Genomic DNA, 21,753 nt, shown 5'->3' on the forward strand with positions numbered 1-21,753 from the left:
ATGCGGAGGGGCAGGAAGCAGGTTAAGAGGGAGGTGAGACTGGTGGAGCTGTATTGGACTGTGTGGCCCAACACGGAGGCTCTTGATTCTAGGGCAGCCCAAGGGCTGCCACAGAATCAAGTAGTCCCATTGTGGGGCTGCTTTCCCCGAGGAGCCGCCAGCACCAGCCCTGTTGCGCACAGGATGTCGTGGCAGCTGTTGGCGCCGCGGCAGTCCTGGCGGAGTGGGCAACTAAGGATTGGGTTGTTATTCAGTAAACTAGTGAGAGATGAAAAATTGGTTGAAGCATACATGTTTTAATGATGTCTCACATCATTTAACCAAAAGCGAACAATATCTCAAGTTATTCTTTAGAAGTGATATCTTAACAGTCCAGTTCTATGCAGCCCTGTGTCTCACCTACAGGCATTCTTCTCAGGCTCCTACTTTGAAAACCCTGAGAGGATTTGAGAGGAGCAGATTGCTGGGTGCAGAAGAGAGTAAGAGACAGATTTGTGCCCTAAGATTCCTTCCCGTTGTATATTAGCTGTCAATGTGCTATGACATATGCTATAGAAATAATGCATTTATTGCTGTTCTTACCATGCTAGCCATTAAAACTGGAGGTCACAGATTATTCTTTTGAAGTGATTTCCAGTTTCTTTGTTGCTCCTCTAGAAAAGTTCCTGTTGCTGTGAGCTGCCATCCAAACCTCATTTCATTGTTTCTGTTCATCCAAGTCAGAGCCACTGCCATGGAACCATAAAAGGCCACCTGTCCTTCTGGAAGAGTTAGTGCTTACATACACAGAATCTGTGATATGGAATATTGCTTGTCCTGGCTGTAAATTCCCTACTGGGCTGTTGCAACAGTAGTATTTCTGGGTGCCTCACATGCCAAATCTTGACTGAAGAGTTCTTGTGACTGTGTATACCCAAGAAATATGGCAGATTTCAAAATTGACAACATAATACTGTAGTTCAGCCTTTCCCAAAGTGTGGGTTGCGAGCCCATGTGAGATGGGTCACTGGTTGGGCCTTCCCACCTGCCCTTTTGTCCAAATGGCTCCAAATAGGAGCCGCCTTCTGGGTAGCCCTGGGCCGGTGACCCACTCTACTGGCCTCCATGCCTCAGAATGGACTGCAGAATCCTCTGAAAGCCACCTCTGAAAGTTGCTTTGGGAGACTTATATAGGTCATTCTGAGGCTCACGGCAGTCAGCAGAGTGGGTCTCCAGCCTGGCGCAACCAGAAGAAGCCTCCCCAGCACCACTAGGGGCATCACGGAATGAGGTAGTAAAAAGAATAAAGCATTGGGAACAAGTTAAAAGATTGGGAACTATTGGGAACACAAGATTGGGAACTACTCCCCTTTCATGGTGTGGGGCTTTGCATTATTTCCATGTCTCTACAACTTTGAACGGACAGTAGTTCATTGGCTGTTACAATGCTCTATATCAGGGTTGCCACCACAGGGATGCACTGGTTTTGCATTACGTTTGCATAGACCTTGTGACAATGATGACTACACCCCATGGGACGGATCCTGATGGGTCTGGATCCATGCCTGGTGGGATCTGTGACTTCTTTTTGAATGACCGATTTCACAAACCTTGAGGAACGTTTGAGAAGTAGTTTGTGATATGGCATGAGAATCTGCCATATCTCTTTATTTGGCTATTTATTTGACTTCTGGCTACTGTATGCTCCTGCTTTTCTCTTGTCTCCAACAAGACCTACAAGTTAACCTTTTAGGCCTTTATACTAAGCCAGTGAAATGACTGAGAATGACTGGGCTCGGCGCTGCGGCTTCGTGCCGCCATGCACTTTTGCAAACATGCCGTAAGGCACATTTGCGAGCCTCACCGCCAGGCTACCACCTGTGCTAGCCCAGCGCCGGCCAGTGCTGGGCTAGCGCCAGGCTCGTGTGGGGCAGGCACCTAGCCTCCGCCGCTCGGCAGTCTCACGGACCGCCGAGCCATTGCACAGTAAACGGGGACGGGGAAGGGGGTGGGGAGGAGGCGTTCCGGGGAGGTAGGAGGCCAGCAGAGGGCGGAGAGAGCGTGGGTGGGAGGTGTGCTGGGGAAGGGAGTGGGGAGGGAGGGAAACAGGTCCTTGGAGCTCCGCTTCACTGGATCCAAGGTGTTCGTGTGGGGCTCTGACCTTTTGGTCAGCGGTAAAGTGAGTAGCCCCATTGAGGGGCTGCTTCCCTTACCTGGGAGAAGAGGACGAAAGTCCCCTTCTCCCGAGGGGCCACCTGCAGTAGCCTGAGGCACACAGGATCCGGCGGCAGCCATTCTCGGTGCTGCCAACGCTGGGAGCCCTGGGCAGCTCAGGTTTGGGCTGTCTTGCTATATAAGTAAATAGCCTCTTAATGCAAGAAACTTAATTTTCCCAACACAGCCAGCTAATAACCTGAGCTGAATGCAGCACAAGCCACTTGGCCTGCCTGTTCCGGTGCAGGTTAGGATTGAACTATTATACTGTAGATGTTCTCCGACATCTCAGGTATTGTTAATGATGTAAACTGCGTGTGCCTTGCAAGTTAAAAATTCTGTTTTATGATGTTTGTGTTTGTTTATAGCTGTTTTGTCCTTTGCTATGTTTACTTATAAAATATCTACCTGCATCAGGTTCTTCTGGAGCAAATGGGCTGTCAAAGGGAAGTGTGGAGATAGTTTGGGTTCCATTATCTTTTTAAGTCCTTACCTTCTTGCTTTCCTCCTTTTAGCCAAAAAAAAAAAAAAAAAATGCACTTGCAGGTGTTATTAAAATGATTTATACAGCACCATGGGCAGCCCAATCCTTTAAAAAAAAATAATTATTATTTTATTTTTCCATAAACACATAAAGAAACAAACATACAAAAACACATACATACAAACATTGAGGTTGCAGGATACCATATATCAATAAAATAATAATTCATTCTACCAACAATTTCTTATATCTCTTAATATAATCCAAAAAGGAAAAAAAAGAATTATAAAAAGAAAAAAAAAGAATATACAAAAAATACTTATTCATTTCTAAAAACCCTGTTTCATATTCTATGTACTTCACCATTTCATCATCATAATTATCTCTCCCCTTCTTTTCCCATCATTCTTTATATTCCTTCTTTCAATAAACTCTTAAACTCTTTTATTAATACAACTTATTCTAATACAAATTTACTACTAAATACTTATCATAAATCTAATTATAAACAAATCAGCCAAACTACTCATATGTTACATATCCATTGCTTTCTAAAACTTTACTTTCTACCTTCATATCATTTCCCCATCTATAAATTCCAAAACAATATCAAACAAATTTAAGTATTGATCAAAATTAATTCAACAAAATTCATCTAAATCTAAATTCATAAAAATTAACCTATAAAATACAAAATCTTAAACTCTTTTATTAATACAACTTATTCTAATACAAAATTACTACTAAATACTTATCATTAATTATAAACAATTATAAATCCATTACTTTCTAAACTTAACTTTCTACCTTCATATCATTTCCCCATCTATAGATTCCAAAACAGTATCAAACAAATTTAAACCTAGTTCATCAAAATTGACTTATAAAATACCTAGATATATTTTCCTTCTCCAAATCAATTATTACACCACTACCAAATCGTGTCATTATCTTGAATTCAAATAGCAATTCAAATCTTGCATATCATCTCTAAACTTTTTCCATCTTTTTTCCTGATAAACTTCACAAGAATATCTCTTTTAAGAGTTCATGCTTTGATATACATCCTCTTAGTCTTCTTATTCCTATCAATAAATCCTGGCAGGTCATCTTCTCTTGGTCAATCTCTTGGTCAACTACGCTTGGTTGACATGTCTCTTCCCCATTCTGGTCCAATACCTTTTGGGTACTTATCTTCCAGTCTGCCCCATCTTTCTGTATCTCCATTAAAATTGTCATTAAAATTATCATTTCAACTTGTTGGTCATTATTCTTCATTATTGTAGCTTTAACTTCAGTTTCATTAAGCTTATTTATCTGTTGGCTTAGGGTTTCCACGCTAATTTGGATTTGTAAAATTTGGATCACTTGTTGTCGACTCATATCAAGCAAACATTCCAGCTTTTGTTGTAATAAATTTTCCCAATTTGTTCCTGATTAATCCATGAATCCATAATCCCTTACAATTTTCTTTTAGTCCACTAGATGTCCTGGGCAATCTCTTTGCTATGGAATGCAAACATTTAGTTTCCCACAGACGCCGACCAAACAATATTCAACTCACCACTCAGTGATAAGAAATCCTTTCGTGCTCAAATAATCCAGAATTCAACATCCAATAAAATTTATATCTCATACAGGGTTGCAGATTTGTAAACTTGTATTGATAAAGTTATACTCCATATAGTGGCAAAAACTCAAATGTCTCTTCTCAGATTTAAAAAATCAACAGTGAGGTGGAGGAATCCTCCCCCCTTCTCCTTTTTCCAAAGTCAGTTGTTTAAAACCGGGATTTGCATAACACAAACAGCACTTACTTTGTTCTTCCAAGTATCTTCTTTCAATAGATGGTATCAGTTTCAGTAGATGGTATCTCCACAGGGGTTTGCAGTTAGTTGTGATTTCGCGTCTCCTCCCCCACTGCCTTGAACAGCCAACTCCTGAGAAGCAAGCCCCCCCCCGGCTGGGCTCCAACCTACTCAGGTATCACCGTCAGGATGACTAAACCTCTCCTGGCAAAGTCATTGGATCTCCTGGACCTGCAGTAATAGAGGTGAGAAACAGGCTGAAATCCGGAGCCCCGGAGATCGTGCCTGTTCAGTTCACTGCATCGCCCCGCCCTCAGCAGCCCAATCCTAAAAGCAGTGTTGCCACCAGGTGCAGCGGTGCCAAAGAGGCTACTGCTGCATTCTGTGGCCCCACAGTAGCTGCCAGAGGTCTCCTTGGGGGAAGAGGACTTTCACCCCCTTCCACCAAAAAAGCCCTAAGCCCCTGCAATGGGGCTTCTCAAGTCTGTGCCAGCTATTTTGCCAGCGGCCCCTCCTATCCAGGTGCCGCAGTCATGCTTTACAGCACATTTGCGACACTCGGTGCCAGCGGTACAGTTACACAACCAGCGCTAAAGAGCTCATGATTGGGCTCTGGGTTACATACCACTTGACACAGAGTAAAAAGAGAGACGCCTAACCTGAGAGGCTTAAAATTTAGAAATTGACACAAAGGAGGCAGCATGGCGGGTGGCATAAGGAAGAGGCAGGCAAAACAAAGGAACCATATGTGATTGTTTCAGTGACATATACTTGTAAATGTAGAGAGTGGGGAAACAGCAATTGAACTCCTTTTTGACAAGTTATTTAGTATTTTCTTTTTTCTGTTATTTTTTATTCCAGAAAAAAGTTTAGCTCATTTAAAAATGCAAAATAAATGGAAATAAAAACAACTCACATACCTCACTTTGTGTGAGGAAAAGGGGACAAGAAGAAGTGGGAGATGGGAGTGAAAATCACAATCTCTCTCAGAGGTGACAGACACAATTTCAGACATATGGAATGTCCATATGCTGTCATTTGTTTTGTCTGGCAAGTGTAGGCAAGTTGTTCTCATTCAAACTAGTGCAATTTTCCTCATGTAAACATGTTCTAATTAGTCTTAAGCCAGAAATAGTGTTCCAAGTGAATCAGTGGCCAGTATAAAAGGTAGGAGCCAAAAGTATTTTACAAATTCAATAAAACTAATTTTTAAAACACTGATAAATCTCTCATAATGAAGAATGAAAGTGAGAAATTTATTTCCATGTGGGAAGCATGACAAGAGTTAAACTAAATCTGCAAATTTAAAAAGCTGAACATGACCCTAAAATGATGAGAATCCTTTTTGCCTGATAATTTCTCATTAACCTTTGGAAACGTATAAAGGCTTATTTAAAACAAAATACATCATGTGGTTATATCATTTGGTGAGCCCATCCATTAAAAATGCATTCTGCACATGTTGTTGTTGGCAACCTTCAGTCTCGAAAGACTATGGTATTGCGCTCTGAAAGGTGGTTCTGGAACAGCGTCTAGTGTGGCTGAAAAGGCCGATTCGGGAGTGACATTCTGCACATATTTTTGCTATAAGCTATCTGCCCTTAAATCAATTTTTAAAAATAACTGATAATTGGCCTTCGCATTGTGTATATCACAGGTGGCCGAATCCTATCCAACACTGGCTCAGTGGTGCCACACAGCCCACACTGTATCCAGTTGTGGGTGTGAGCAGGCTTGGGGTAAAGGAATTCCTTTTCCTCATGTAGAACATTGGGGACCATGTATAGAACTTCAACCTGCCCAATGAGGCTATTTGAATCTGCACCAATGAAATCACTGGTTCAAGTCTGAGAAGCCCTGGGTCAGTGGTAAAAGACTCACGAGGGAGAATAGGAAATGGTGGAGGCCTCCTCTGCTGATCCAACCCCCTCCAGGCCCTGATCCACTCCATTCCACCTCCCCCCGCTCCTGTGTCACACGGAGCAACTCTTACCTGTTTCAGTGGCTGTTGCTCAGGATTCAGTGTCAGCAAGATAATGCAGGCCCTCACGCTGGCACTGCTTACTCTTTGAGTGTCCAAAAGCACTTTGTAGCACCTTTACAACATCCAGCGCCAGCGTAGCCGCCACTACACCAGCGCTACAAATTAAAAGGATAGTGCCACGAATATGACAGTTCTGTTAAAATAAATGGATAGTGGAATCATCAGGAGACAACTTTTAGGGTAATTAAACCTGTCTACAAGTCCTGAGGGGTGATGCAGCTAACAGAGAGCTGTAGACCTGCCTTGTTGTGCTTCCCCCCCATTCTTGTGTGTCCTTGTTTTATTTATTTAGTCTCCAAATCATATTAGCTTGAGCCCCCAAGATGTTTATTCTGTGATGTCTATGTAGACAGTAGCAGACTTGATGTTACTCAGGTACTGACTGACAGCCCATGCCCATCAAAGGCTCTAGACAGGACAACCCTTGAACCCTCAGAAAGAGTGCCAGAGATAACACCCAATGCATCATCAGGACATGAGCCAGGGTGGACAAGGGGAGTCCAATGTAGGACTTTGCCTTGGTACCCTCAGATGAAGGTTCGCCCCGAGAGAGGGGCCCGAGCCTTGGAAAGCCAGGAGAAGAGCAGCTGCCATCCGACTCCCCGAGTGCGCAGCCAACCGCTCGGAACACAGAGAGGCCCCAGCGTTCCGACGTCTGTTAGAGAGCACTGCAGAGTTGTCCTATGCATAGAGGTGTTTGTTTCCAGTAAGATAGAATAATAGCCTAAGAGCCCAATCTTAACCTCGCTACTCAATGATGGTGAGGCTTCTGCAAAGCAGTAAAGCAGTATGGCTGACTGCCGTAAAGCAATCAGTGCCTGGCACAAAAAGTGTTCCACCAGCATGTGAATTAGCAATTGCAGATCCAGAAGTGAGTCGCAATCCCTTTTTTTAGATATTCTGCAGAGACATCTGCACCCCCCAGGAGGCCGGCACTGCTAATGATAAGTTGAAAAAAAGACCCCCTTGTCCTTGGCAGTGGTACAATCCTGGGGATTGCATTGCCGCCTTCACTCTTCCATGCCCTTTAAGGGGGCAGACGGGCTTCCCAGGCTGGTGGGTCAGGACCCACCAGTTTGTGAACCGCTGCTCTACGCTATGCATATTCTTTATGACCTTGGCTGAGCCATCACCTGAATATGATAGCTTCATTTGCTGCTCACGAAATCCTGCTCTATCAATTGTTAGATATGATTGCTGGGGAAAGAAACCAAATTCGTAAAGCATCACTAGGGACCCAGTTGTTAGGGGTGCCACCAACAGGATCAGTTTGTAAATCACACCATTTTTTCTGAAACATTCCAGTAATGGCCACTGTCTTGTCCTTTGCAGTAGTTCTTATGACATTTTGTACTAACGGGTTTTTTTTTTTTTTTGTCTTTTCAGATTTCAGAAATATTGGTCCAAAAACTGAACCAAAACGCCATCCAGTTTGACTTAAAACCTGGTGTTCAAATCCTAGTTCATGCTGCCCATTTAACAGCAGGTTGGTATTGATTCCTGAGCATCTCAGCCAAAATTATTAGTCTGTTTATTGTCAGTTCTCCAGTGAGAGCACTGTGGAACTTGTTTTTTATCTTTCTTTTTTAAAGTTACATTTATTTGCCAAATTGGTCCTTCTGTGCCTCTCATCAGCTCCCATTGTTGTTTTACACCGAAGGCTAGCAGTGTTTCTATTTATACTTGGTCTAAACCTCCAACTCAGTCCTACAAATGTAGTTGGAATAATTCGTAAACTGTATTGGCTACTGAACCAATTGGCTACTGAAAAGATGACAAGCAGTCTTTCATCACCTTGAAACTGATAATGAATGGTCACACATGCCTTTGTCCGCTGTTAAAAGTGGTTCAGGTTATAAATCCGGAAATGACTAGAGAAAGTAAATTGTTTTTTCAGAATGTATTCATCCTAGTTACATGTACAGGTCCAACCTATTTACACACGGATTTTTTATACACGGATTTGACTCAACACAAATGGCCCCTGCAAATGAGAAGGAATGTGCTGATCCCTGGAGAAGGGGAAAAACACATCCCTTTAAAATCAGTTTAAAAAACTGAGCAGTCCTTTAACAATAGCCTCATTAATGAGAGAGGGGGGGAGCAGCTGGCTGTCAATCCATCAATCCTTCTCTCTCCAGCGGACCCCTCCCTTCCCCCTAAGCACGTGAAAGAAAGGTGATCGCTTTGCATTGGTGAAGGGAGGGGCTGAGTGAAGCTTTCTGAGCTCTTGGAGGAGGACTGGTTGATGGATTGTCTTCTTAATGACTCTTATCTTAGAGTCAAAAGGTCAGCAAGGCTGTTTTTAAATCACTGGAGCAAAGAAACTTTGTTTTTTAAATTGATTTGCTATAGTGCATTTTTTGCCATCCACGTGAGTGCTTGGAATGGAACCCATGCAAATAATTAGTCTCAACCTGTATATCCACCCAGCCACCTCCTTACATAATAGGGCACAACTGGTCCACCAGTTCTGATGGCCAAATTCAGTGCTCCCAACCGTTTGGGTGATAAAATGCAAGTTTTGTTTTCAGGATGAAAACAACATATCAGCAGTAACATTGCCCATGACTTTGTGCTGCCAATATCTGAAATCAATAACATTTTGATGCCTCTTATGAGCCAATACTATCTGCTAGTAGAAATCTGAGGATTCTGGTGGAAGTTACGTTCTGCCGGCAAGTGCAGCAAGGTCATCAGCACAATGGTGGCCACATGTGCAGAGGCTGGCAAAGAGGCCACTGTCCACCGACACCAGTGAGGTAGGGGTCAGGTGGATGGAGGAGGAATGAGGTGTTTCTGGAGGGGGAAGGAACTGGGATGGGGAAGAGGCGGGATGGATCTCGTGGCTTGGTGCACACTGGATCTTATCCTTTCTTTTGTAAACCTCCCTGCTCCTTTTCCCTCCTCAGACATTCATCACCAAAATAGGTAGTACACATCTACAGAGACCCATAGGCTGCTCCAGAGCCTATGCAGAGATAAGTAAAAATTATTTTTACTTACCTCCCATTTGCACTTGGGTTACCTCCCCCACCATAGGATGTAGCACACAACTTTTTGGTGCTGCTGCATCAGCAGTGATAGCAGAATTGGACTGTTAGTGACGTTGGATGTGACTATCTTAAATGTTTTAAAAGTCCGGCAGATTCTGACCATTTTCATTTCAACCATTGATAAAGATGTTGGTTTAGTCCTTTTTCTTGTTGCCCCATTTTTTCATTCCTTCTAGGCTAATCAGTACAATCTCTGAGTCTTCCCGAGCAAAGTCAAATGAACTTCATTTTGCAGGATTGTGACATTTATAATGGACAAGCTGCTACAAATTTGATGCCACTTTCCTCAAGATACCTTTTAAAAATCTATCAACACAAACCCATTTATGTCATTATGCTGCTCTGATCAGTCTGATATTTCAGATAATTATACCAAGTATGCAAGATGTACTTTAAATGTTATTTGGTATCTTCATCATCTTAAATGCTTTTGTATGAAACCTGCCATCATTTTCACATATGTCATGTATGTACTCATATATGGATCAGCCTCATTGGATGCTGGCTGAGGGCCCATTCCCATCACAGGGCCCAATTGGGACGGACTGACGTTTGACCCCACAATAGCAATAGCAATGCCAGGGCCTGTTTTGCAACGAGGGAGAGGCTGGAAGGTGCCATGGGAAATTCCGTGCAGGGCTTTTCCCCAAGGACACTGGCAACCTGTTGGCACCAGTTCAGATACTCAGCTGAATGTTATAACCTTCACACTCTTAACCATGTCTCCTAACATTTCTATGGAGATCTCTCGCTAGTAATATTCACACTTTCTCACATATAATGTAGTCTCTGCATAAATGCTAAGGGGACCATAAAAAGGGAGAACACAGAGCTCTGGGAAGACTATATACAGAGAGCAACAACATTCTTTTAAAGAGCATAGGGGAAGAGCATCCTTTAAAGCATTTCCTAAGCCACATTTGCTAATAGCTTCTCTTGGGATTGTGGCTGTGTGTTCCTGAATCCAATTAGCAGCACAGCAAATATATCCATGCCTCCTGTATAATTGTGCAAAAACTACAGGTGGTGAAGAAAAATACTGCCTAATTTCTGTCACTACTTGGAACTAAAGTCTCCTCTAAATAGGCAGCTGTCACTTTTTAAATGGACTCATTTCTTTAAAAAAAACAACACTAAACTAAAAGTTCCAAAATAATGCAAAGAAGATCCTGGTTACTGGGTGTCCCAATTGTTGCAATTGTCCAGTGTATTGGCTCTCAGCACTATGCCCCTACATATTGCACACACTTACACACACACACACACACAGAGAGAGAGAGAGAGAGAGAGAGAGAGAACTGGTCATAGTAATTGATTGATACAGATTACAGACTCACCTTTTTGGAAGCAAAGTGATTTGACCCTCTGGCATTCATAGCAATTACAGTGTATCCATGAATTCTGGACCCACAGATTTCATTATCTGTAAGTTCCCAAACCCATAGGTCAGACATAAATGAACCTGCTACTTCCCCAGCCTTCTGAAAGCCTTTAAGACCTTCAAATGTCACTTCCGGTTTGTCTGAGAAGAGGATTCAGGTTCTTACTCTTAAAAGAAATTGGAAAGGCAAAGCACCAGTGCATGTATGGGAACAGAGGGGCTCCCATGGGGACCGACCTGCAAAGCAGGGGAGCAAAAGTACCAAATACTTTGAATTAGTGCTAGTACTTTTCCAAGCTAATCCTGAAATGCTTGACAACTTCTGTTACCATCTGGTAAGTCCACATAACTTTTTTGTTGTTCTACAAGCTATCCAACCCGAGAAGCTTTAAGGAGGTGCCATAAAATTTGCAAATTGTAATAAGATTTGTACTTTTTTAACTGAATAAAACGTAGCCCTTGGAGAAACAAATTAGGCAACACAAAGATGGCTTCTTTTTTCAGAAAGAGTTATACATTCTGAACCTGCAATTGCGATTGTGTGATTTGCAGTTGCACATACCTGTAATGTTTCTGTTTCCCACCCTAAATAAGTGATTTCCAAATGACAGACCAAGGAGAATTGTGTGCAGATTGAAAGAAAAAGTGTGGGTAGGCTGTCAGATTCCTAAGAACACCACAGCATAAGCAGTGTGAGTGCTAGGTTGCTAGAGCCCCATGGGATAAAATCCTGCACTGGGGCCCCAATGATGGTGCTTTGGACACTGCCACTATTACCAGTACTTGAGGGTTCAGTAATCAGCTAGACCCACTGGACCCTCTTCTGGATGGGGGCCCTTACAGCCCAATCCTATGCCTGTCTACTCAGAAATAAGTCCCATTAGAATCATTAGAAGGCTTACTCCCAGGAAAGTGTGGATAGGATTGGCCGATTTCACTGAGCCCTGGGCACAAGATAACAAGTAGGGCAAGCTTCCAGTCAAAGGTGGGATCCAGCCAGAGACAAAAAAGTTCTGTACTTGAGCCTCTTGTGAGAATTGCCTTTCCAAATTTGAAAGAACCACAATGGTGTAGTGGTTTGGGAGTTGAACTAAGACCTGGAAGATCCAGGTTCAAATCCCCACTCAGCCACCCCGCCCACTTCCTGGGTGACCATGAGCCATCACTACATCTCAACCTAACCTACCTCACAGGGTTGTTGTAAGGACAAAAGGAGCTCGCCATCCTGAGCTCCTTGGAGAAAGGGGTGGTATAAAAATTTGAAAAAATAAATTTCTCCTTCACTTTCTTACAGCCCCTCTCATAGATGTCACACCAAGCCACAGTGGTTCAGCCATGTTGATGCTGCTCTCAGTGGTATTTGTGGGTTTGGCAGTATTTGTAATCTACAAATTCAAAAGGTATGACTCTTTCCTTCTGTCCCTTCCATTCTTCTGTCAGGTATAAAAGCATGATGCGCCATAGCTGATGCGCCAATGATGGTTTCTGTTAATGTTTTAGGAAGATTCCGGGCATTAATGTTTATGCACAGATGCAGAATGAGAAAGATCAAGAGATGGTCAGTCCAGGCAGTCAAAATGAAAGCCTGCCTAATGTCCCTCAAAGTGAGCTGATGACCCCAGAACAACTAGTAGATGAGAAGTTGGATACCCAGCCCATAGGTAAATAAACTGTAGATGCCAACAACTGGTCAGATTCTGCATTCTGATTGGCTAAATCTCTTCTGAGCCTTCCAATCTCCTCTGCTAAAACACTCACTATTCCCACTTTTGCGTTAACCTCTCTAAATTGCTCTAAGCTAACTCTAAGATGTTTTGACCTTCTCCTCTACTTGATGAATAAGAAAATCAACAGTGAAATTTGGCCTTCACTGTAGTAACTCTCTCCATAGTTGCTGAGGATTATGAAAACATTATACTCAAGAACATTATATTTGCAGGGAAATATTTTCTAGCTTCTGATTTCATAGTTTTTTCCCCCATGAAGTTCAGGTGCACCCAAGATGGTGTACCTAGTTATGGGGCAGAGAGCAAAATTCTCCTTGCTAGCTTCCCCAAAACAAAATTTGGCCATATTGCAGCACATTGAGAGCCCAATCCTATGCATGTCTACTCAGAAGTAAGTTCCATTGCAGTCAATGGGGCTTATTCCCAGGAAACTGTGGATAGGATTGGGCTGTGAGTCATTCTCGCAAACATTCATTGCTCACCCTGAGTATGTCCTGCCTGCATTGTGGTTAGCAAGCAGTCTTGCACACATGGAGATATGTGGGTTTTTTTTTTAATGCCTCATCTCCCTTCAGTCTGCCTTCAGTCTGTATCTGAAAAGGAAAGACCAAGATGGCCCTCTGTTAGCTGTGTTCCCAGGGACAAGCCTGGTCTGAGATACTTCAGTCATACTTCAAAGAAACCAGTAATTGGTTTGGTGCTACATAGTTACCATTATGTGACTTGGCTTAAAGTCTGTAGGCTACTGACTACTTTCTCTGTTCTGGTTAACTCAAGTTGATTTTGGCAGGACATCAGAGCCATTTCTTCCTAGAAAACAAGCCAAGGATTGCAGCTAAAAGACAACTAGAAACTGAATGAGATGTATATACTGGAAGATATGTATGCTGATTATTAATATGGGCATTCATTAATGGCCAATTAGGATCAGAAAACAAACTTTGTGCTCTTAATAATTTGTCGTCTGAGGCATATAGACAGCATCAATTAAATAGGTGGGTGAAGAATGCTCAAAGAGGCACCGCAGATGAATTTTGTTTCTGTTTCATCTTCAGGCACACTGCAGGACAGAATTGCATGTGCTTGGGTAAAAATGGGGAACATTCACCAAGCAGTGTTACTGTGGGTGGGATACATACACGGGATTATGGAGCATCTGCTCCCATGGTTGAGAGAATGTTATCACACATCTGCACCTGATTGTAAATCTACAAAAGCAAGGACGTAGTTACGTGCTTGTCATCAGCTGGGCACATCCTACAGACTATTGGCTCCCCACATTGGTCATGTGTGTGTCTGCTGTTGTCACCAGGAAAATGATTTCCTGTACTCACCTGATCTCCGCCCCCTGAACGGCATTCCTCTCTTTTTATATACTGTACAGCTGCCTTGCCCAAGCGTCCTTGGGTTTGTTTTACTAAATCTATTTCTCGCAATGCCAGATAGTTCTAGTGTGTTGTACCTTTGTCCTGTCTGCATGCGTTTGCTCTCTCCTTCGCAGATGATAATGAAATGTATGAGCTAAACTGTTAGACAGCATTGAATATGTAAAGTTCTGCCTCTGTGCAGGGATGTAAACCCAATGACCTTCTGTTTCTTTCCACTCAAGCTATTCTGTGAACAGTTGGAAATGCTATAATCCAAAAACCATGGTTGCCTGGATGTCTTCATAATCCCAGTTCGCAATGTGTTGCCCTTTGCAAAGTTCATTTCTGTATCTGATTATACAAACATTTTGGGTGTCTCTGATCCATTTTAACAATAAAATAGGCTTGCTCTAAATGCCATTCTGTATGATGCAGTTGCTGGATTTAAGGTCATGTCATCCATTGACTTCACTGGAACTAGGCTTTCATTGAAGTACCACAGTTTTTGGGGGGTTATATGCCATGAATAGTTCATGATATTGAATGAAAGGTTGGGGGAATGAAGGAGGCATAGACTTTTAAATCAGAAAGCTAAGTCTTCCTTTCCATGCAGACTATCTGCAGATCAGGGAAGAGTTTTGGAATCAGTTAATCTGAGGGTTGTCAACTTTTTTCCTAGGTCTCCCTCTTTGCCGTTAACGGCAGCCTGTCATATAGACATTAAGCCGGATAAACTTTTCCCACTGCTATATCTCCATGTGTGCAAAAGCTATGCCTGCGGCTTAATTTCTGCATGACAATTTGTCTGCTGTTAAAAGCACAGGAAGAAGGCTGAGTAAAAGCTGGATCCCTGATGTGATCCCCTCTCATTATCAAATGGATAGAGTGTGAAGTTCTGTTGATTGTTACTTTAGCATATCAGCCTAACACAATTTTTAAAAAATTGATCATAAAAATAAATTCATTCATTTACAAACATTATATATGGAGTGTCAGTTTAAGGACCAGAGCATTTTTAAGGCCTTTCAGGATTCTGCACTGTGGCTGATGGAGTCTAGTCCTCACAAGTCATTGATCCACATTCAGGTCCTATAAACGGATGGCAAATGGATATTTAGGTTGGCAGGATGTCAAACCATGAGTTCTGTTATATTCCAACACGCAAATCTCCAGCTCCACCACGTTGCTTGCAAAGGGCCTGAAAACTGTTTTAAGTCTGAACCGAGGTGTAGTGGATCAAAACTTATTTGTCCTCCAAGCCATCCAACCCCAACACAGGTGGAATGCCAAAGTGGCAGAATGTCAATCATTGAAGGGCAAGGTTGGAATTTTCTCTCAAGAAAGTGACCAGTTTAGTGATAGTTTAGAAGCAAAGGCTGTCTGTTGGGAAGGGGATGGAAGTCATGAAGAGGAAAGGCAATAAAAACAGAGCTGGTACAGCATAGTGATTTAGAGACTAAGGCCCAAATCCTAACCAACTTTTCAGCTCTGACATAGCTCTGCTAATGGGGCATGGGCTGCATTCTGTGGTTGGGGGGCAGTCACGGACGCCTCCTCACGGTAAGGGAATGTTTGTTCCCTTACCTTGGAGCTGCATTGCCCTGAGGTTAGAACTGGAAAGTTGGCTAGGATCTTAGTAGACCAGGTCTACTCAGAAGTAAGTCCTATTGTGTTCAATGGGATTACTCCCATTGAGTAAGGAAAGTGAGGTTAAGACTGCAGCCTGAGTTGCATATCAAACTTTGCTAGTTCAGATCTTGCCTCTACCACAACTCACTAGGTGGTAAGGCAAGTTTGTCCCTCAGGAACTGAGACACAATTTGAGTGTAATGATACTTCTGTTACAGAATTGTAAAGACTGCATTGGGATCATACATGAGAGGCGTTTTGCATGCTCAGAAAGTGCTATAAAAATGCTTAGCGTCACTAACTTGTCCACTCTGTAAATGAACATTAATTCTAAGTACGATCAAATACATGTGAACCTATGTTCTGTGATCAGTGTGCCAATTTTCTTCTTAATTAGCTTCCCTCCTTCCCTCTGTCCTTGCGCTGCTGGAATAGTATTCGAGAACTGTGCTTGTAATGAATCTCACTGATTCTAGCTGGGGTTATTTGTAGGGTTGCCAGATTTCCAAAGACCAATTCTTGTACACAAGAGGCTATTGGGAGGAAAATTTCCTGGACATCCTGGACACCAACCAGCGAGCGTGACCAGACAGCCAAGGACTGCCCAGGGTCCAGAAGCAGACAGTGCATAGACTGTTGCCCTGCTGATGAGCACGCTGGCGGTCAGATGTACGAGGAGCGCTCGTCAGGCGCAGGTGCGCTGGGTTGCTGGCCTGCTGATTAGTCCAGCTGGTGGTCAGCTGAGTGGAAGGGGTGGGGGCCGGTGCTGCTGTTGGCAGAGGGCAAAAAGACCAAAGCATCAGCATTGGGAAAGGAGTGGGCAGTCTTCTGGGGCCCTTTCAGAGCTGCCAATCAGAATAACATGTGAAAGTTGTCCTGGAGAAAGCAGGCGGTTCCTTACTGACCCTGTCAACCCTGGATATCTGGCAACCCTATTTTGGATCTAGCCTTGACTTCTTCTGAGCCAGTGTTTACCAGGGCTCAACCCTGAAACTGTTTGACAGTGTCAGGGCTCAACCTTGGACATGTGAAATTAAAACACACACACACACACACACACACACACACACACACACACACACACACACACACAGACTTGCACACAGAGATTGAACATTCAAAGAGCATCTTCTTCTCCACACTAAGGAACCACAGTCATTCTCAACATACCTGGGATGAAAGTGTTACTTAATGGGCAAATGTGAGCTTGCATTCAGATAGAAGAACCATTTTCTGAGTTGCTTTCTGAATTTGAGTTGAGCAAATGTCATGTAATCTGCATGGCTTCTATAGGATTCCAGCTGGCCCTCTTTGTGCTACCACGGCAGCTATATTATACAAGCATCACTCGTTTGAATATTTGAAGTGAAGCCAATTAGGAAGCATCCTTAAGCTTCTGTATCTGTGAACTGTGTAAGTGCTGTCTATTACAAAGCCTACAATGCATGCAATGCTCAAAGTATGGAAGAAAAGGTAGGAGGAGCCTCTAATGAAATTCACGAAGTCCACCCTGTGACTTCCCCCTCAGTAGCCCTCAGTAGCCTTCCCACCTCAGAGACCTTAGTAGCCTCTACAAACAGCAGCTAAGGAGGCCCTGAAACTGTTTTGACAGTGTCACACTCAGCCATGGACATCACAGAAGTGGGCCCTGCCACACTTCTGCCACAGAAGTGGGCCCCTCTTGTAATTCAAGCACTGAATGTCTGTGACAGAGAAAAAAGTGAAAGCATCCAAGTCTTGTATAATGATAAAAGTAGCAAATGTGGCAGCACAAATCCAAAGGGCCAGACAGAGTTTTCTGCTGAAATCCATGGCCTGTCAGCAAGGTCAAAGGAATTAATGATGGATTCTGCTGGAGTGTTTTGCACACTCTTAGAGATAGGGGCTTACAGGTCAGAAGACATGTGGCCAAACTGGGCCTTAAGCCTTGACCCTTCCACCTTTAGACATTAAGCACTGGAGAAAAATTCTGATTCTGTGCCCATTTGGGGCTCACTGCATAAGTTTCAGCAGGTGCTTGGACCATGGCCAATATCTCAGCAGACTGTCAAACCTCTGACATCTTTTATTTCATTTAAATGTCATTAAAAGCATGACCTCTTTTCTCCAAGGAGCACACAGCTAGCCTCGTTCCTTCTTTTCCTTACCCAGTGCACCATAATTTGACAGGGTTAAATCACACTCATTAGTCCAGGAACATGATGTTACAGTCCACCTTCTAAATGACAGGGGAACATTCTGGGGATGTGGTGTGTTAGTGAGGAACAATTAAATCAGAAGACAACTGCCACAGTATTGAGATACTTTCTGTTCCCCCAGTAACAGCTTGTTATTTTGCTAACTCTCCTTTGTTGTTTGTCTTTTTCTCTGCTGCAGGAAGTATTTCCACAGTTGCTGAGACTCAAAGCACAAAAGAAATCCCTACCTGTATAAATGTTTGAAACAAGGACACCGGTCTGTCTGTATCCCCTTCACCTCACCCCCCCCTATATATATGTATAAAAAAGAAACCAATCACCACGTTTGGACTTTTTGATTCTTCTGATGACAAAAGGGTTTTTAGCTTTAAACCTGTGCATGTGGATGTCATTTGGATAACATATTTGGGACTGCAGTGTACAGGTGCTCTATTTTAATGGGGAAAAACAGGAAAGAAAAAATCACTTCCTCTTACCCCTCTTCTCTCTTCTTTTCTAAAATCAAGGTTTAATTTCTAGATGATTCTTAATGATATAGGCTGAGAATGTGCATGGGGGTTTGGGGGAAAAAGATGAGTTGAGGTGAAAGTTCCTGAGTTTTGGTATCACATCTATACTTTTAGCACCGCAGGACTGTGGATAGACTTGCCACTCCAACCTATGTTTCTAAAAAATGCACTGGAGGAGTTTAAAGACATCACTGTGTTCTTATGTTTTTGGTTTTCTTGAATGTTTTTTTTTATTTGGCCTTTTAATTCTTTCTTCTGTTCTTTGACCTAGTACTCTTTATCTAGAACTCACAATGTAGTGCAAGGCCCAGAATCAGCTCAGGTTCCACTTACTGACAAAACCCAGTTTTTTCTTAAACGAATGTCGTTCATGCCTATTTGATACAATGAAGAAATAGAACCCCTCCCAGAGCTGCACGTAGACACATGTGGGCTGCAGCATCAGATAGACGAAGACTTCCCTGTGAACTGTCTGGCCACACATTTTACTCTTTAGGACATACCCACTGCCATCAAGAATGAGAGCATGATCATGCTATCCAGTGCAAATGGACTCAATCCAGATTAGCATTCATATCAAAGTCTTCATGCTCTCATCCCAACACCCCAATTACTCCCCCTGTAACCAAGCTGCTTCAGAATGAAATTAGGCAATCATTTTAAAGGCTGATGAAAGTGGTTTAAGAGGGTCTTTGCTTCCCATGATGTACGTATACATTTATTTGTCCCATTGTTACTTCTGGTTTGGCAGGTTTTTTAAAACAGTAGAAAAAATTGTGTATACAAAACTATGAGTAGCATTCCCTCTTGTTTAAAAAAAAAAAATTCAGTATCCAGCTTCACTTTATCCTCCCGATGTAATTTTCCATCAGACAACTTGCTCCAGTATAATATTCTTGCAACTAGTGGGAGTCCCAGGGCTGAACAGAACAAATGGTGTTCATACAATCTGCCCATAGACAATTCCACAGCTGACAACAGTTGGAGATAACAGAAACTTACTACAGAAATCTGCACAGCTTGACCCATACATATAAAATGTGACTAGAAAATTACACATGCCCTATCAGAAGCAAATCAGTTGACCTATCTTAAAGTATTAAAACTACTTGCTTCACTCTACAGCACTGTCTCTTCTCTCTTATATCCAATTCAAAGATTTCAAAACTCAGAACAATCAGTGTCATTATTCTGGTCATCGCATCAGCAGCATCCAGCACAGGGTGCAGGTGTTAGTCTCCAGATTAAACTGAATTGTACTTTATTTTGATGGATTCAGTGAGTCCAGAAAAAGTGACCCATTTGGGGTGAAGTTTCAAATTCTGTGGAGTGTGTATTCAATCCAGACTAGGTCTAGCCTTGGGCTAGGCCTCCCCCAAATGCCCAGCAGGAACTCAATACAGTTGAAGAAAATGGGCAGGGAAGCACAGTTCACAGTGTGAAGAGTGCACATATCATAGAGCTCTTTGATGTTACTGCAGTCTGGTGATCTAGAAAGCATGTCATGGAAGGAATTCCGGTTCTCGTGATTCCCCTTCCCTGAATGCGCCATTTGGGTGTGGGAATATCAAATACCTCTTGGAAGCCCTATATTTGCATCAAGAACTGTGTTCTCTTGGCTATACTTTCTGTAAGTAACATAAAGTGAAGGGCAGTGGGAGGTGGCCAAATCATTGCTGATCTGAGAACTTCCAGTACCAGTGCTCAGCACTGAGGTTCAGAGGCCTATAGTCATTACTACGTGAGAATGGAATATCTTTCAGACATCCACAAAGCCTTTGGATCCATCTCAGAAATCCAGTTCAATAATATAGTCCCAGTCAAACTACTTCCAAATTTTGCTGACTTTTTAAGGCCAGGCTGGGTCTTTTTCCAGCTCCTTGTAGTGAGGTCTATTACACCTCCTTCACAGTTATGAATCTCCAAATTGGTTTGAATAATGAATAATATGTGTGTGTTCGGGTTCAAACTGAATTAGAAATTCAACAGTTCAAACGTTGGAGCTCTTATGCACTTTGAATTGAATGAGCAATGTAGAATTATGAATTTCAAAATAAGTACTGAAAAAATGTGTCCATCTGATTATGGTAATAGTCTGTGGGTTGTTTTTTTTAAAAAAAAAATCATTAATTTTATTCCTTATATTCAGCTAATACACCTAATAATTAATTAGGCTACTGTGACGTATAGTTTCACAACTACGTAACATACCAAACACTGGAGGACTTCAAAACCTAAATATAAAAACAACGTAACATGGATTATGGTACTTCAATTGCTGCTAATTTTTAAAAAACAAACTTCCAGGTTCAGTCAAGGAACAGTGATAGTAGAGCACAGCAGCAATTAGGGTTACCAACTGTGCAAAGCTGGCCTAGACCAGGGGTATCAAACTCGTTTCATACGGAGGGCTACATAGCATTCATGATGCATGCTGAGGGCTGGAAGTGATGTCATTAGGCAAGAAGTGATATCATTAATTAGGTCATAACCAAAAATAAACACTTTTTTCACTTAGGAACTCATTAGTTGCAAATGACAGATGAGAAAAAATACGAATCTTGATCATATTTCAAGATATGGGAGAGCCCAATTATCATGTGGGCTGCCCTTTCAGCAATAACACTTCAGCACTACTCAGCAGCTGAAAGCCTGTGGGCCACATAAAAAGCTTCCGCGGGCTGCATCTGGCCCCTGGGCCTTATGTTTGACACCCCTGGCCTAGACTCTCCAGGAATCAGCATCAATTTCTATGTGACTACTGAAAGTAAGCCAGAAGATTTTAACAGGACCTCCTTATTTTAGGCTTAAATTCAATGCACTTACCTGGGAGTAAGCTCTATTGACCACTGTGAGACTTCCGAGTAAACCTGCATAGGATTAGTCTGTGTGTGGCATTATGTCATGGTGAAAAGGTAATAAAAGTCTATGAATGTTTCAGTTAGAGTTGGCAGCCTTAATGCCCATGTATTTTTGCGACCAATGTGGTCATGTTTGTGATGCTTGCTAGCAGTTAACACCAGATGATATTTATGGGCATTACAAGAAGAAATTATACAGCACAGAAATATATTGTGGTTGTTTGGCAGACCTAGGAAGAAATCCTCTTGATATTATCCTAAAACATGTTGTCTACTATGGCGTTACTGACATATATGCAAATCATATCCACCAGCTACATAGAAACCAACAGTTATTATGTTACTTGATCTGACACAAATCTTAGCAAGATAAAGTTGTCCCACTCAGAGCGGTAAGATAGTTATGGCACTATACATACCACTCTGTCTGGCAGTAACTACAGATCTATGTAGGGTCTTAGTCCCAGCTCTGTTCAGTTCATTAAGGCTAAATAAA

General features: G+C 42.4%; 1 protein-coding gene across 3 annotated transcripts in view; it reads left to right on the top strand.

The window, feature by feature from the left end:
* Positions 1 to 18,130, top strand: part of LOC136643644 (VPS10 domain-containing receptor SorCS1) — a 483,280-nt gene extending 465,150 nt beyond the window's left edge. The window contains exons 24-27 of one of the 3 annotated variants that reach the window (XM_066618822.1): positions 7,916 to 8,015; positions 12,261 to 12,366; positions 12,467 to 12,627; positions 18,066 to 18,130. In XM_066618822.1, coding sequence (XP_066474919.1) covers positions 7,916 to 8,015; positions 12,261 to 12,366; positions 12,467 to 12,627; positions 18,066 to 18,130 — 432 coding nt within the window. Of the gene's footprint in view, positions 1 to 7,915; positions 8,016 to 12,260; positions 12,367 to 12,466; positions 12,628 to 16,181; positions 16,322 to 18,065 lie in introns of those variants that run through there. The other 2 variants (XM_066618821.1, XM_066618823.1) reach the window with 2 other exon arrangements.
* Positions 18,131 to 21,753: the final 3,623 nt, after the last annotated feature.

This window comes from Tiliqua scincoides, chromosome 3 (genome assembly GCF_035046505.1).
Source record: "Tiliqua scincoides isolate rTilSci1 chromosome 3, rTilSci1.hap2, whole genome shotgun sequence".
NCBI classification, from domain to species: Eukaryota; Metazoa; Chordata; class Lepidosauria; order Squamata; family Scincidae; genus Tiliqua; species Tiliqua scincoides.